Here is a 16,710-nt window from a genome sequence, read left to right on the forward strand (position 1 = left end):
GCAGATACTCGACTGTGTCCTGACCTGTAACCAAGATGTCGTCCTGGAAGGCCACCGTGCGCGGGACCGACTTCAATAAGCTTTCCATGTTTCTCTGGAATATCGCCGCGGCTAATCGAATTCCAAACGGGCATCTGTTATAAATGAAGAGACCTTTGTGCGTGTTGATGCAGGTGAGGCCCTTTGATGATTCCTCCAGCTCCTGCGTCATGTAGGCCGAGGTCAAGTCCAGCTCCATGAACGTCTTTCCTCCCACCAGCGTAGCAAAAAGGTCGTCAGTCTTTGGTAGTGGGTATTGATCCTGCAGGGAGAAACGATTGATAGTTACTTTGTAAATCACCACAGATTCTGACGGTGCCGTCTCTCTTGAGGACGGGAACAATTGGACTGGCCCACTCATTGAATTCGATCGGCGAAATGATGCCCTCTCGTTGCAGCCGGTCCAGCTCGATCTCTCCTCTTTCTCTCATCATGTACAGAGCTGCTCTCGCCTTGTGATGGATGGGTCACGCCCCGGAATAAGGTGGATCTGCACTTTTGCTCCTTGGAACTTCCCGATGCCTGGTTTGAACAGCGAAGGGAACTTGTTTAAGACCTGGGCACACGAAGTGTCGTCAGCGGGTGAGAGCGCTCGGACGTCATCCCATTTTCAGCGTATCTTTCCCAGCCAGCTCCTGCCGAGCAGCGTGGGACCATCACCCGTTACCACCCAGAGTGGTAGCTTGTGCACCGCTCCATCGTAGGAGACCTTTACAGTAGCACTGTCGATTACGGGAATCAGTTCCTTTGTGCAAGTTCTCAGTTTCGTGCGAATGGGAGTCAAGACTGGCCTTGAGGCCTTGCTGCACCACAATTTTTCAAAAGTCTTAAGTACCTGTGCTGCCAAGGGATTATGGGATCCCTTGGGACTCCAGGGAATGAGCCTTCTGGTAGCTGTACAAGGTATATACAAGTTTACATACATAACAATCTCAGTCCTAAATTTCCTACCTTGTGACCCCTTGTTCTAGACATCCCAGCCAGAGGAAACATCCTCCCCGTGTCCAGTCTGTCGAACCCCTTCAAAATTTTATATGTTTCAATGAGATCCCCGCTCATTCTTCTAAACTCTAGTGAATACAGGCCTAGTCAACCCAATCTCTCCTCATACGACAGTCCTGCCATCTCAGGAATCAGTCTGGTGAATCTTCGCTGCACTCCCTCTATGGCAAGTATATACTTTCTTAGGTAAGGAGACCAAAACTGCACACAATACTCCAGGTGCGGTCTCACCAAGGCCCTGTATAACTGTAGTAAGACATCCTTGCTCCTGTACTCAAATCCTCTTGCAACGAAGGCCAAGATACCATTTGCCTTTCTAACTGCTGACTGCACCGGCATGTTTGCTTTCAATGACTGGTGTACAAGGACACCCAGGTCCCTTTGTACATCGACATTTTCTAAGTTATCACCATTTAAATAATACTTTTTGTCTTTTATATTTTTCCTACCAAAGTGGGTAACTTCACGTTTATCCACATTATACTGCATCAGCCATGTGTTTACCCTCTCACTTAACCTATCTAAATCGCCTTGCAGCATCTTTGCATCCTCCTCACAACTCACAATCCCACCTAGTTTTGTGTCGTCAGCAAACTTGAAAATATTACATTTGGTTCCCTCATCCAAATCATTCATATATATTGTGAATAGCTGGGGCCCAAGCACTGAGCACTGTGGTACTCCACTAGTCACTGCCCACCACCCCGAAAAAGACCCGTTTATTCCTACTCTCTGTTTCCTGTCAGTTAACCAATTTTCAATCCATGCCAATACATTACCCCCAATCCTATGTGCTTTAATTTTGCACACTAACCTCTTATGTATGACTTTATCAAAGGCCAAATACACTGCATCCATTGGTTCTCCCTTATCTATTCTATCAGTTACATCCTCAAAAAACTCCAGTAGGTTTGTCAAACATGATTTTCCTTTCATAAATCCCTATTGACTTTGTCTAATCCCGTTGATATTATCTCAGTGTGCAGTTATCACATCCTTTATAATAGACTAGCATTTTCCCTACTACTGATGTCAGGCTAACCGCTCTGTAGTTCCCCGTTTTCTCTCTCCCTCCTTTTTTAAAATAGTGGGGTTACATTTGCCACCCTCCAATCTGCAGGAACTGTTCCATAATCTATAGAGTTTTGGAAGATGACAACCAATGCATCCACTATTTCCATGGCTACCTCTTTTAGTACTCTGGGATGCAGATCATCAGGCCCTGGGGATTTATCAGCCTTCAGTCCCATTAGTTTCTCCAGCATTATTTTCTTACTAATAATAATTTCCTTTAATTCCTCTTGCTCACTAGACCCTTGGTTCCCTAGCATTTCTGGGAAGTTATTTGTGTCCTCTTCCATGAAGACAGAACCAAAGCATTTATTTAAATGCTCTGTCATTTCCTTGTTCCCCATTATAAATTCTCCCGTTTCTGTCTGCAAAAGACTTACATTTGCCTTCACTAATTTTTTTCTTTTTACGTACTTGTAGAAACTTTTGCAGTCATTTTTTATGTTCCTTGCAAGTTTACTCTCATACTCTATTTTTCCCCTCTCAATCAATCTCTTGGTCCTTTTTTGCTGAATTTTAAACTGCTCCCAATCCTCAGGCTTACTACTTTTTCTGGCAACATTGTATAACTCCTCTTTGGATTTAATACTATCCTTAATTTCTTTTGTTAGCCATGATTGGGCCACTTTTCCTTTTGTGTTTTTACGCCAAAAAGGAATGTATAACTGTTGCAATTCATGCACACATTCCTTAAATGTTAGCCATTGCCCATCCACCGTCTTGCCTTTTAATGAATCTTCTCAATCTATCATAGCCAATTCATTCCTCATACCTTCGTAGTTTCCTTTGTTTAGATTTAGGACCCTAGTTTCGGATTGGACTACTTCACTTTCCATCTTAATAAAGAATTCAATCATGTTATGGTCACTCTTCCCTAAAGGACCCCACACAACAAGACTGTTAATTAGCCCCTTATCATTGCTCAATACCCAATCTAGGATAGCTTGTTCCTGAGTAGGCTCCTCAACGTACTGGTCTAAAAAAACATCTCGTACACACTCCAGGAATTCATCTTCCACAGCATTATTACTACGATTACTGAAGTACCCTTGTTACATGCATCGCTAATTTCTTGTTTGATGCCGTCCCCTACATTACCACTAGTATTTGGAGGCCTGTAGACAACTCCTACCCATGTTTTCTGCCCTTTGATGCTCCTTAACTCCACCCAGACTGATTCTACATCTTGATTTTCTGAGCCAATATCCTTTCTCACTATTGCTCTGATTTCATCCTTTACAAACAACGCCACTCCACCCCCTTTACCTTTTTGCCTGTCCTTCCTAAATATCGAATATCCTTGGATATTCAGTTCCCAATCCTGGTCACCCTGCAACCATATCTTCGTAATTGCAACTATATCGTATCTATTTACATCTATTTGTGCTGTTAATTCGTCTTGTGCATTCAGATACAATGCTTTTAGATTTGTCTTTTTAACATTAGACATCTTAACATTATTTTGTACTATAGCCCTATTTGTCTTCTTGCTATTTTTTTTAAACCGGGACACTATTTTAGTGCACTCTTTTGTTTGTATGCTCTGTCCCTTCCTGACATAATCTGGTTATCCTTAACACTTTCCTGCATTGCTTCCTTTTCTTTTCTCTTTCGCATTCTAGATTTTTCTCCACTGCGACCTTCCTCCCACCGTCCCCCTTTATTTAGTTTAAAGCCCTGTCTATCTCCAGAGTTATTCGGTTCGCTAGAACACTGGTCCCTGCATAGATCAGGTGTAGTCCGTCCCCACGGAACAGCTCTCTTTCCCGAGTATTGGTGCCAGTGCCCCATGAATTGAAACCCACGTCTCCCACACCATCTCTGAGCCACACAGTCATCTCCCTGATTCTATTGACCCTATGCCAATTTGCTCGTGGCTCAGGTAATAATGCAGAGATTATTACCTTTGTGGTTCTGTTTTTCAATTTCGTCCCTAGCTGTTGAAACTCTCAGCAGAACCTCTTTCTTAGTCCTACCTATGTCATTGGTACCTACGTGTACCACAACACCTGGACCCTCCCCCTTCCACTTATGATGGAGGGAAGGTCATTGATGAAGCAGCTGAAGATGGTTGGGCCTAGGAAAAAGCCCAGAGGAAGTCCAGAATAAAAACAGAAAATGCTGGCAATCTCAGCAGATCAGGCAGCATCTGTGGAGAGAAAGCAGAATTCACATTTCAGGTCCTGCAGCGATGTACCAAACCTGAGTTTTTCCGTGTCCATTCACATGCGCACATTGGCTACCGTTCCGGACCTGAGCCGTATCACTTCTATCCACGTTTTCTACCACCTTTTCCTTTCCTCGCTCTCCCTTCTTGACTGCTCTCTCCTGTCATCATGCCTCCTTTCATCTCTCCTCTCTCGGATACACTGCCCTCCCAAATCAATACCCAAATCCTTCATTACTCTTCAACCTTCCTACTCTCCTGCTGTTTTCTCAGGTTTAACTCCCTCTTAGATAAGCCTACAGATTCCCTCTGTGCCCCTCTCGGCATCCTAATGTCAGCTGTGGCTCAGTGGATAGCACTCGCCTCTGAGTCAGAAGGTTGTAGATTCAAGTCCCACTCATGAGAACATAAGAAATAGGAGGAGTAGGCCAGACGGCCCCTCGCGCCTGCTCCGCCATTTAATATGATCACTGCTGATCCGGTCATGGACTCAGGTCCACTTCCCTGCCCGCTCCCCATAACTCCTTATCGGTTAAGAAACTGTCTATCTCTGTCTTAAATTTATTCAATGCCTCAGCTTCCACAGCTCTCCGAGGCAGCAAATTCCACAGATTTACAACCCTGAGAGACAAAATTCCTCCTCATCTCAGTTTCAAATGGGTGGCCCCTTATTCTAAGGTTACGCCCCCTAATTCTAGTCAAGGTGGATGCAGAGAGGATGTTTCTACTGATAGGAACAGGAGTAGGCCTTATTTCTTATTTTCTTATGTTCTTTTTGTGTCTTCCTCACACATTGCTTTTCCTCCCATCTTTGTATCGTCAGCAAACATGGCTATGTTACACTCAGTCCCTTCTTCCAAGTCGTTAATTTAGATTGTAAATAATTGGGGTCCCAGCACTGATCCCTGCGGCTCACCACTAGTTACTGATTGCCAACCGGAGAATGAACCATTTATCCCGACTCTGTTTTCTGTTAGTTAGCCAATCCTCTATCCATGCTAATATATTAGCCCCAACCCCATGAACTTTTATCTTGTGCAGCAACCTTTTATGTGGCACCTTGTCAAATGCCTTCTGGAAGTCCAAATACACCACATCCACTGGTTCCCCTTTATCCACCCTGTTAGTTACATCCTCAAAGAACTCCAGCAAATTTGTCAAACATGACTTCCCCTTCATAAATCCACGCTGACTCTGCCTGACCGAATTTTGCTTTTCTAAACGTCCTGCTACTGCTTCTTTAATAATGGACTCCAGCATTTTCCCCAAGCACAGATGTTAGGCTAACTGGTTTATAGTTTCCTGCATTTTGTCTGCCTCCTTTATTAAATAGAGGCGTTATATTTGCAGTTTTCCAATCCACTGGGACCTCCCCAGAATCCATGGAATTTTGGTAAATTACAACCGATGCGGTGCCTGATAGGGTGGTGGGTACAGAATCAATGGTAGCTTTCAAAAGTGAATCGGATAAAATACTTGGAAGGAGAAATAAATTGCAGGGATATGGGGAAAGAGCGGGGGAGTGGGACTAACGGGATCGTTTTTCGGAAGCGCCCCCCCAGACTCGGGGCAAATGGCTTCCTTCTATAAGAACTTAAGAACATAAGAATTAGGAACAGGAGTAGACCATCTAGCCCCTCGAGCCTGCTCCGCCATTCAACAAGATCATGGCTGATCTGGCCGTGGACTCAGCTCCACTTACCCGCCCGTTCCCCGTAACCCTTAATTCCCTTATTGGTTAAAAATCTATCTATCTGTGACTTGAATACATTCAATGAGCCAGCCTCAACTGCTTCCTTGGGCAGAGAATTCCATAGATTCACAACCCTCTGGGAGAAGAAATTCCTTCTCAACTCGGTTTTAAATTGGCTCCCCTGTATTTTGAGGCTGTGCCCCCTAGTTCTAGTCTCCCCGACCAGTGGAAACAACCTCTCTGCCTCTATCCTGTCTATCCCTTTCATTATTTTAAATGTTTCTATAAGATCCCCCCTCATCCTTCTGAACTCCAACCAGTAAAGACCAGCACTGCACTGTTCTCCGATTCTTGGACCATCACTGGCAAGTTACCGCACGTCAATGTCTGACAGAAACGCCGGGCCTTTTCATAAATTAAAGGAAAGTTGCCAAACATTTTCCATCAAGACAGCGATAGCAGCTTTCAATAAATGAGTCTACCTGGTGGCAGGAGTCACACTGCAGCTGTTTGCCGCTGCTGAAGTGGGGAGCACTCCCCCCGCCACCCCGGAGGCCCACATTGGAACAGACTAACGCACATGGGCAAGAGCGTGCGGGCTGGCGGCCGGGCGGGAGGGAGGCGGGCCGGGCTTTGTTGTGGGCGGGGCAGGGGGTGGGGCTTTGTTGTGGGCGGGGCAGGGGGGTGGGGCTTTGTTGTGGGCGGGGAAGGGGGTGGGGCTTTGTTGTGGGCGGGGAAGGGGGGTGGGGCTTTGTTGTGGGCGGGGCTGGGGCTTTGTTGTGGGCGGGGCAGGGGCTGGGGCTTTGCTGTGAGCGCGGGGAGGGGGAGGGGCTTTGCTGTGAGCGCGGGGAGGGGGCGGGGGCTTTGTTGTGAGCGCAGGGAGGGGGAGGGGCTTTGCTGTGAGCGCGGGGAGGGGGCGGGGCTGGGGCTTTGTTGTGAGCGCAGGGAGGGGGAGGGGCTTTGCTGTGAGCGCGGGGAGGGGGCGGGGGCTTTGTTGTGAGCGCGGGGAGGGGGCGGGGGCTTTGTTGTGAGCGCAGGGAGGGGGCGGGGCTTTTTGTTGTGAGCGCGGGGAGGGGGCGGGGGCTTTGTTGTGAGCGCGGGGCGGGGGCGGGGCTTTTGCTGTGAGCGCGGGGAGGGGGCGGGGCTTTTGTTGTGAGCGCGGGGAGGGGGCGGGGCTTTTGCTGTGAGCGCGGGGAGGGGGCGGGGGCGGGGCTGTGAGCGCGGGGAGGGGGCGGGGCTTTGCTCTGAGCGCGATGAGGGGGCGGGGCTTTTGCTGTGAGCGCGGGGAGGGGGCGGGGCTGGGGCTGGGGCTTTGCTGTGAGCGCGGGGCTGGGGCAGGGCTTTTGCTCTGAGCGCGGTGAGGGGGCGGGGCTTTTGCTGTGATCGCGGGGAGGGGGCGGGGCTTTTGCTGTGAGCGCGGGGAGGGGGCGGGGCCTGCCCACAGAGTGGGGCGACGCGGCTGCGCTCGAGCGGCGCCTGTTGGCGGTTTGGCGCGCTGTGCGCGTGGCCCGGCTTCTTGTGGCACAGCGCCGCGGGCGGGCGGGCGGACGGCTCGTGGATTCTTTTCTTTTTCTCTGCCCTTGTTAATGGCGTCCCGTCGGTGCCCGGGGGCGGCGGGCTCGAGTTCTCGGGAGCAGTCGCCGAGCCCGGTGTTTGACCACCACCACGACCCGGCCAGGGAGCTGTTCGAGGGCTGCCGGCACGGCGACGTGGCCCGGGTGAAGAGGCTGGTGAGGGCCGACAATGTTAACGCCAGGGACACGGCAGGTCGCAAATCCACCCCCTTACATTTTGCTGCAGGTAAAGGAAATAACCCGTGGTTAGTTACCGCACACTGCCCGCTCCCGGGGGCGGGGGGGCCCGGGCCCAGACTGCTGGTCTCCCCCTCCCCCCCCCCCCCCCCCCCGGGGGGTGCGGGCCCGGGTTGATGCTGCTCCCCCTCCCCCCGGGGGGTGCGGGCCCGGGTTGATGCTGGTCCCCCCCGGGGGGTGCGGGCCCGGGTTGATGCTGCTCCCCCTCCCCCCGGGGGGTGCGGGCCCGGGTTGATGCTGCTCCCCCTCCCCCCGGGGGGTGCGGGCCCGGGTTGATGCTGCTCCCCCTCCCCCCGGGGGGTGCGGGCCCGGGTTGATGCTGGTCCCCCCCGGGGGGTGCGGGCCCGGGTTGATGCTGCTCCCCCTCCCCCCGGGGGGTGCGGGCCCGGGTTGATGCTGCTCCCCCTCCCCCCCGGGGGTGCGGGCCCGGGTTGATGCTGCTCCCCCTCCCCCCGGGGGGTGCGGGCCCGGGTTGATGCTGCTCCCCCTCCCCCCCGGGGGTGCGGGCCCGGGTTGATGCTGGTCCCCCCCGGGGGGTGCGGGCCCGGGTTGATGCTGGTCCCCCCCCTCCCCCCGGGGGGTGCGGGCCCGGGTTGATGCTGCTCCCCCCCGGGGGGTGCGGGCCCGGGTTGATGCTGGTCCCCCCCGGGGGGTGCGGGCCCGGGTTGATGCTGGTCTCCCCCTCCCCCCGGGATGTGTAGACCCGGGCCCGGGTTGATGCTGGTTCCCCCCTCCCCCCGGGATGTGTAGACCCGGGCCCGGGTTGATGCTGGTCTCCCCCTCCCCCCCGGGGGGTGCGGGCCCGGGTTGATGCTGGTCTCCCCCTCCCCCCGGGGGGTGCGGGCCCGGGTTTGGGTTGCTGCTGGGTCTCCCAGACATGAAGGTGCCATTTTCTTTTGCCTTTTAATCTCCTCTTGAAGCGAGTCCTTGATTGCACGGGTGCGTCCGGCAGAGCTTGCAGCGTTTCTTGTGCATTCCCACTGCAGCTGGCGAATGCAAAAGTTTCTAAAAATATCATATATATCTGGTGTTTACTGCTTTAAAAATATCTATCCATATCTACCGGCATGGTGTTTACTGCTGCCGGAGTCGATTTCATTTATTTACAAGCTTTTGTTTATTCAACTGTGTTATATTTTAAAAAGAAGGGGGAAAAACCACGATGCAAACTGCTTGCTTTTGCAAAATATCGTGGATTGCGATCGGCAGACATGTAAACACTGTCTAATGTGCAGTGTTGGAACAAGGGGCATAGCTTCTCGGCAGTTCCCTCAATGTCAATAGCCGTGATTTGTTCGGAGTTTGTCAGCACAATGTATTGGGCAGTCCCCCGTGTCCACACCCTCTTCCACACCAATAGATGAGTTCACAAGTGTTTCAGTGACCTGACAATCTAGGTCCTGAACTACATACTAAAGGCTGGAAGATGGAGTCTTTTACCGTGGGGTGGCCGTTGCACACCAGCCACCACACGGGCTTGTCAGAGCTAGGTTAACCCAAGCACAATTTTATATATATATATATATAAATTATTATGCAGCTGGCCCCACATCCATATAGATCAGCTGCTCAGTGTAGTGAGCTCATTGTGCCTGTTGCTGTATTGCATGTTGCCTGGGAGATATTACAGGTGGGTGGGAAGGCGCAGCTACAGTCTGCTGCGCCTGGCCATCATCTCATCATTTTCTTTTTATGTATTTGCAGTTTGCTTATTAGCAATTCTTCTGCAAATGACAACTGGGATATATTTTTTGCTGCTTAAATATTACAACATTTGAAATATTTTGACATTTCAGGACATTCTTCCACTTCTGTAATTCTACAAAGAGTTGCAAATTATTACGGGGGATTTCTAACCTTCAGTGCTTCTCACCATGGCAGTGTGTAGTGCACTACAAAGACCCTGACCTGGTTCAAAAATCACTGTTTCTTGTTAGTATATGGACAGAATTGATGAATTTAACTCATTCTCTAGTTTGTCAATGTAAAGGAAGTGTAGATGGTTGAAGATATATATATAAATTATTATGCAGCTGGCCCCACATCCATATAGATCAGCTGCTCAGTGTAGTGAGCTCATTGTGCCTGTTGCTGTATTGCATGTTGCCTGGGAGATATTACAGGTGGGTGGGAAGGCACAGCTGCAGTCTGCTGCACCTAGCCATCATCTCATCATTTATTGGAGAAATTAAAATGGCTCTTTTGCTGGCTCTACTCCTGATTAGTATTCTAATGCAGGAGGCAACGAACCAGAGACAGGACACCTGGAAAGTGAAGCACCATCAGTGGAGACAGTACCTCATACACAACTATCCTGCCTAGAGAGTGTATAGGCCTTGACTGACCTTCCAGGAGATATGAGGAGCTGCACTTTACAAAAGAGGTCATTGGCCGACTCTGCGACATGCTCAGCGATGACTTAAAGCCTCAGACCACAAGCAGCAGAGCCTTCATTGTAGGTGACAACACTCAACTTTTATAGATTTGGATCCTTCCAGACAAGTGCAGGATTAGTCATGGGGCAGAGGACCTTTATTCAGCAAGTAACTGATGCCATTTTCCATATGGCTGAGAAGTGGACCAGATTTGGAATGTGTGCAGTAGAGGAAAGGCAGAGGGCATTACGTTGCTACTGGATTTCTGGCTTCCCCAAAGTTCTGGAGGCGATCGATGGAACAATCCCCTTCAGAACCCATAAAGCTACACAAACAAAGGGCTATCACTTCCTCAGTGCTCGGAAAGTCTGTGATGTCTGGCTGTACATCCTGCACATGAACGCACAGTGTCTGTCACACTACATTCGTTGTGCGCAACTCGGTCCATCGCACGCATGCATGGAGATTGAGGCCCAGTAGAAGGATGGATAATTGATGAAGATGGCTTACCAAGAGAGAATATCAGTTAAATGCATCCACCAGGCAGGTGGTGTTAACAGGACCATCGGATGCCAGAGAGCCACTTCAGGTGTTTGGACCAGTCTAGGGGTGTCCTCCTTAGAGACGGTAATGAGGATAGTCTGTGTGTGCTGTGCCTGCACAACTATGCCATGACAGAAGGTCTGGATCTAGACATAACTGGGAAGAAGCCAAGTGACATAAAAGATACCGGACTGCAGGAGCCAGAGCAAAGTGACATGGAGCGTCCACAGGAGGCATTGCTTAAAGATTAAATTTGAAGTCAATGGAAATCGGGGGGGGGGGGAAACTCTCTACTGGCTGGAGACATACCTTGGTTAAAGAAGATGATTGTGGTTGTTGGAGGTTAATTATCCCAACCCAGGACATTGCTGCAGGGGTTCCTTAGGGTAGTGTCCTAGGCCCAGCTATCTTCAGCTGCTTCATCAATGACCTTCCCTCCATCATAAGGTCAGAAGTGGGGATGCACGCTGATGTTTGCACAGTGTTCAGTTCCATTCGCATCCCCTCAGAAAATGAAGCAGTCCATGCCCGCATACAGCAAGACCTGGACAACATTCAGGCTTCGGCTGATAAGTAGTAAGTAACATTCACGCCACACAAGTGCCAGGCAATGACCATCTTCAACAAACAAGAGTCTAACCACCTCCACTTGATAGTCAACTCATTACCATTGCCGAAACCCCCACCATCAACATCCTGGGGGTCACCGTTGACCAGAAAACCTAACTGGACTAGCCACATAAATACTGTGGCAACTAGAGCAGGGCAGAGGCTGGGTATCCTGCCGCGAGTGTCTCACCACCTGACTCCCCATCTACAAGGCACCAGTGAAGAATGCTCTCCACTTGCCTGGATGAGTGCAGCTCCAACAACACACGAAGCTCAACATTATCCAGGACAAAGCCGCCCGCTTGATTGGCACCCCATCCACCATCTTTAACATTCACTCCCTCAACCATCGACGCACCGTGGCTGCAGTGTGTACCATCTATAAGATGCACTGCAGCAACTCGCCATGGTTTCTTCGGCAGCACCTCCCAAACCTCGACCTCTACCACGTAGAAGGACAAGGGAAGCAGGCGCATGGGAACACCATCACCTGCAAGTACCCCTCCAAGTTACACACCATCCTGACTTGGAAATATATCGCCGTTCCTTCATTGTCGTTGGATCAAAATCCTGGAACTCCCTAACAGCATTGTGGGAGTACCTTCACCACAAGGACTGCAGCGGTTGAGGAAGGCGGCTCACCACCACCTTAGTGATGGGCAATAATTGCTGGCCTTGCCAGCGACGCCCACATCCCGGAACGAATAAAAAAAAAACAGGTCGGGGGGGGTTTCAGCACGGCTTGTGGCGTAAGCTTTTTGCCCAATGGATGCCCCTGCAGAGGTTGCAATGAGAAGTAGGGTCAAAGACTGGTTTATTACAAGAAATGTTAAAACTAATGCAAACTTTAGCAATTGTTACAACTTTGACAAATTTAAATAAAGATTTAACTTCTTTGAATCAATTATTTTAACTTTAGCAACAATAACACTTCAGAAACAAGGTAGTCATTGAACAAGTGTGACATGGGTGATTGCAATCTTCCAGCCAGGCAGCTTCCTCCTCTTCCTGACAAAGGAGGAGAAATTGGAGGTAGTAGCGATGGAAATTAAATTCCTCCACTTGGCACCGGTGCCTAGATGGACCCTTCAACCAGCTGCTGCCTCTTCCAGTAAACTGAACTGAAAAGGTGAGGTGTCGTGGAAAGATGGCCAGGACCAGTGGTCGGTCCATGTTGACAGCTGCATGCTCCCGGGCCAGGGCTGCTGCTGCCTGAATCTAGGAGGGCGATGCAGAGTTGCCTCGTGCAGCCTGCTGTGTATAGGTGGCACTGTGCCTGGTGTTTGATGGCTGGTACCCAGGCTGGTGCCACCGCCCGGAGAGGTGATGGTAGCAGACACTTGGCCGCATAACCTGTCATTCCATTGTAATCTTAATCTCCAGCCCCAGTCGTTAGCTGGCATGATGATAACCATCAGATCCTGCAAGGTCTTAGTAAAAGACTGGAAGTCATGGTTCATCATTCATAGCTAGGGGATTTGAGTATAGGAGCAGGGAGGTCATACTGCAGTTGTACAGGGCCTTAGTGAGGCCTCACCTGGAATACTGTGTTCAGTTTTGGTGGTCTAGTCTGAGGAAGGACGTTCTTGCTATTGAGGGAGTGCAGCGAAGGTTCACCAGACTGATTCCAGGGATGGCCGGGCTGTCATATGAGGAGAGACTGGATCAACTGGGCCTTTTTTCACTGGTGTTTAGAAGGATGAGAGGGGATCTCATAGAAACATATAAGATTCTGACGGGACTGGACAGGTTAGATATGGGAAGAATGTTCCTGATGTTGGGGAAGTCCAGAACCAGGGGACATAGTCTTAGGATAAGGGGTAGGCCATTTAGGACTGAGATGAGGAGTAACTTCTTCACTCCGAGTTGTTGACCTGTGGAATTACCTGCCACAGAGAGTTGTTGATGCCAGTTCATTGGATATATTCAGGAGGGAGTTAGATATGGCCCTTACGGTTAAGGGGATCAAGGGGTATGGAGAGAAAGCAGGAAAGGGGTACTGAAGGAATGATCGGCCATGATCTTATTGAATGGTGCTGCAGGCTCGAAGGGCCGAATGGCCTACTCCTGCGTCTATTTTCTATGTTTCTATTCCCTCCAGTCAGTCACTCAAAACTCAAGCAGAATTCTGACTTTCACCAATGCTCCCTCACTGTCCCCTACCAGGAGACCTACTGCATGTCCCAATGCAGCAGCCACCGCTTGGATTGGTTTCCCCAGCTCTATCATTGTGCAATGTTGATGCTGAGAATTACAGAAGACTCTGAGGTCATACCCACAAAAATACCATGTTATTGCTGACAGATCTCAAGTCTAAACGCCCCTCTGATGCTCCATCAGGAGGCAGTTACCTCTTGAAGCCTACAGCTGTTAAATCACACTCTACTGACTCGCCAATCCGTGGCCACCTTCTAGCTGGCCTCTCCGGAGACATCCTCTATCTCCTCAGAAGTCTCTTTCCCTGAACTGCATTGTGATGCTGGAGAGCTCACCTGGCATAGGGCCGCTCACTTGACCCAGTGGAATGTGTCTATGATGGTACCTGGTTGAGGATTGCTGGGTGACTGACTTTGTTTGGAGGTGGTGTGAAGGTCGGGGTGAGAATGTATTCGCAGGAAAGAGCAAAGCTATGTGGCTCTGGCTTTCCACTGACACCTTATCTGACAGTTTAGTGTGGGCAAGTTACATGACAAAATCCAAGTGCTCCAGTCACTCCGGAAGCTGTTCTTCACATGTTCCTAAGTCTCATACTGCTGACACAGTTGTTGACAATGTTTATATTGGGGAAAAGACACAGTGCTAACTGCAAGTCCTGCTTATTTACATCCACGCAACAGCAGTGAATGTATTGGAAAATAAAGTTACTTTTTTTTGTTGATTCTCTGGGATAATTCAGAGAAATTTATGCTCCAGCACTAGTGAGAAGCAAAACTGTTATAGGTTTTGGCCCTAATTCGGGGAGACGACAGCAGTTGAAGCATAGTTTGTCCAGCTTTGTGAAGAAGTAACTACTTGAATTCAGTTGTCACATTTATTCACGAGAGAAGTATATGTGTTTAGGGAGAGTGCTACATATAACCCAGGACAAAGAAAAAGGTAAAGAAGATTTTACAGGAGATGCTACATAGCACAATTGAGCTTTTGAGAGAGAGAGTGTTGCTACTAGATTGGGCTAATGTGCTGTAAATCACTTGGATGTCACCCTAATTAAACGTAATTTTTTTGCAAAGTTAAATATTTTTAAAACTTACGGCTGGATTTTCGGCAGGTTTGTGACCAATTTTTCACCGCGTTTTGACCATCCGTGCTTAGCATTATTAAGCACCAGACTGACACTGAAATAATAAAAACACGCTTATTTTGTGCTATAGACATATTCTCCTAAGGACTTCATTCAGCCCAGAATAAGACTGCAATTCTACAAAATGCACCAATATATGCAGTATAAATATTTTAGAAATGCAGGCCAACATCAAGGACTTGATAATGAGATTAAGTTTGATTTTTAAAACTGTAACCCTTTTAGCCTGAGCTACACAGTCCATCGAAGATCAGCCAGCCTACAAATTCGGCTAAGTTGCTGACCTACATGTAGAAGTTCATTAAGGCTGAGCCAACAGGCAGCAACAACTTCTGTTCAAAAGACTGCTTTGGATGCCTGTGCATCCCTCGTGAAACTGGACCTTCTATTATTGCTAACAGTGAATTGATTAAAATATGCTTGAATAGTGTTTTCAGCTTGTCACATTTGGAGACTAGTACATGTTGAACCTCCCTTATCCGGGACTCCCTTAGCCAGCACCACCCCTCATTTGGAACCATTCCCGGCCGCCGGGTGGTTCATGCGCACAACGCGGCCGGTCAATATCCTCGAAATATCAGTGTAAAAAAAAAAAACCCTTGCCCATTTACACTTAAAGATGCACAATAAATTTACCCAAAATCCTCTCAAAATATCAATGTAAAATAAATTTACCCAACTTCGCAGCTGGCACCTTCGGGGGCCTAATGGCCCGCTGACACCACACTGACTGACTGGCTGGAACGACTGTCAGACAGTCAATCAGGTGCACACACACTGAAAACATGTGACCTCCCCTTATCTGGAACTATCCCTCATTTGGAACAGGCCAGGCCCCGAGGATTTCGGATAAGGGGGGGTTCAACCTGTAGTACCACTGAGTATATAAGTTTGAACATGGCAGAGAGAGATGCTTAACACTGAGACAATGAACTCTGCTGATTCTTTTGAAGAAATTGCTACTTGTGGATTTGTCACCTGATGGGCTTCAATTCTTGTCAGTAAATCCTTTAAAATATAGAACTGAAGAGTCCCAGGCTCCAGTATCAAAGTCCAGTTCCCCAGAGATTTTCTTGGAACTCAAAAGGATAGAAATTCCTTCAGCTTCCCTCAAAAATCTGTTAGCATTGATGCTTGCAAATACTTTGCCTCGACATAGGAAAGGGACAATATGAACACACTTTTTAATAGGATGTTGGGATCTGATCAGGAATCTAGGCAAACATCTTAAGGGTGTTACGCTGCTGACAAATGCAATGATCATAAATGCTGTCCCTCATCTGGTCACCACAGTTGAACGACTCACTCCTGTTCTTATTAAATTACACACAAATCACCAGCTGCCTTTGGAGAGCTTTTAAATCGTGATGTTGGAATCCTCACGCCAACAAATACTCTCGAGTCTTGCTTCAATGCTTAATTGCTACACCAACCATCCAGTATATTGCTATAAAAGATTTAGGAAATGCTGCAATTGGAGTATCATCAAAAGATGAAAAGGTACGGCAATGAATTGTCTGCAATGAATTCTGTGATTAGTCTAAACCAAACAATCTCATAGCAGCTCGGATCAGCTTCAAAAGAATTATGCAAATTCTATTGCCAATGTAGCACTTGCAATTGAGCCTTTCTTTGAAACTAAACGTAGTGTGACATTTAAATACTTGGAAAGCCAATCAGATTTGGAAATATGCAACAGAACTCTGCATTTGTGGAACACATCTATTCACTGTGAACAGTTTGCTGTTGCATCTTGATGACCAGAGCAATGATGTAATCAAATTGGTGCTGAAATTTGGTCCATTAATAACATCAGAAAACATATGCAAGCTATTTCAAGAGCTTTCATTGGAGAAGAGCCTGCCGGAATGTGAGAAATAGTTGAGCACCATCTCATTAATTTAGCACAGACTTGTCTGATATGATCAGAACTAGCTTTGTTTTCTCTCTCCTAGTTGAACATTGCTGAAGAAGGAAGTGCAACTGTAAGTTGCCTCTTGTGCACAGTGCATTTCTAGAATATCGCTCTCTACAGATAAAATTGATGAAGAAATCAGATTATGTGCAATGTCTCAATTAAATCAACCATTATGATGTGA

The 16,710-nt window shown here is 48.5% G+C and overlaps 1 protein-coding gene and 1 long non-coding RNA gene across 9 annotated transcripts in view; one reads left to right on the forward strand and one right to left on the reverse strand.

Annotated features, from left to right (window-relative positions):
• LOC139260386 (uncharacterized) overlaps positions 1–6,590 on the reverse strand; it is a 57,815-nt gene extending 51,225 nt beyond the window's left edge. For both annotated transcript variants that reach the window (XR_011592790.1, XR_011592791.1), the window contains exon 1: positions 6,455–6,590. This is a non-coding gene — a long non-coding RNA (uncharacterized lncRNA). The remainder of the gene's footprint in view (positions 1–6,454) is intronic.
• Positions 6,591–7,458: 868 nt separating this feature from the next.
• The window catches only part of LOC139260387 (poly [ADP-ribose] polymerase tankyrase-2), a 77,937-nt gene continuing 68,685 nt past the window's right edge, over positions 7,459–16,710 (forward strand). For all 7 annotated transcript variants that reach the window (XM_070876948.1, XM_070876950.1, XM_070876949.1 and 4 more), the window contains exon 1: positions 7,459–7,772. In XM_070876948.1, the coding sequence (XP_070733049.1) occupies positions 7,559–7,772 (214 nt within the window). In that variant the 5' untranslated portion in view covers positions 7,459–7,558. The remainder of the gene's footprint in view (positions 7,773–16,710) is intronic.

The sequence above is a fragment of the Pristiophorus japonicus genome, chromosome 3, assembly GCF_044704955.1.
Source record: "Pristiophorus japonicus isolate sPriJap1 chromosome 3, sPriJap1.hap1, whole genome shotgun sequence".
Classification (NCBI taxonomy): Eukaryota; Metazoa; Chordata; class Chondrichthyes; family Pristiophoridae; genus Pristiophorus; species Pristiophorus japonicus.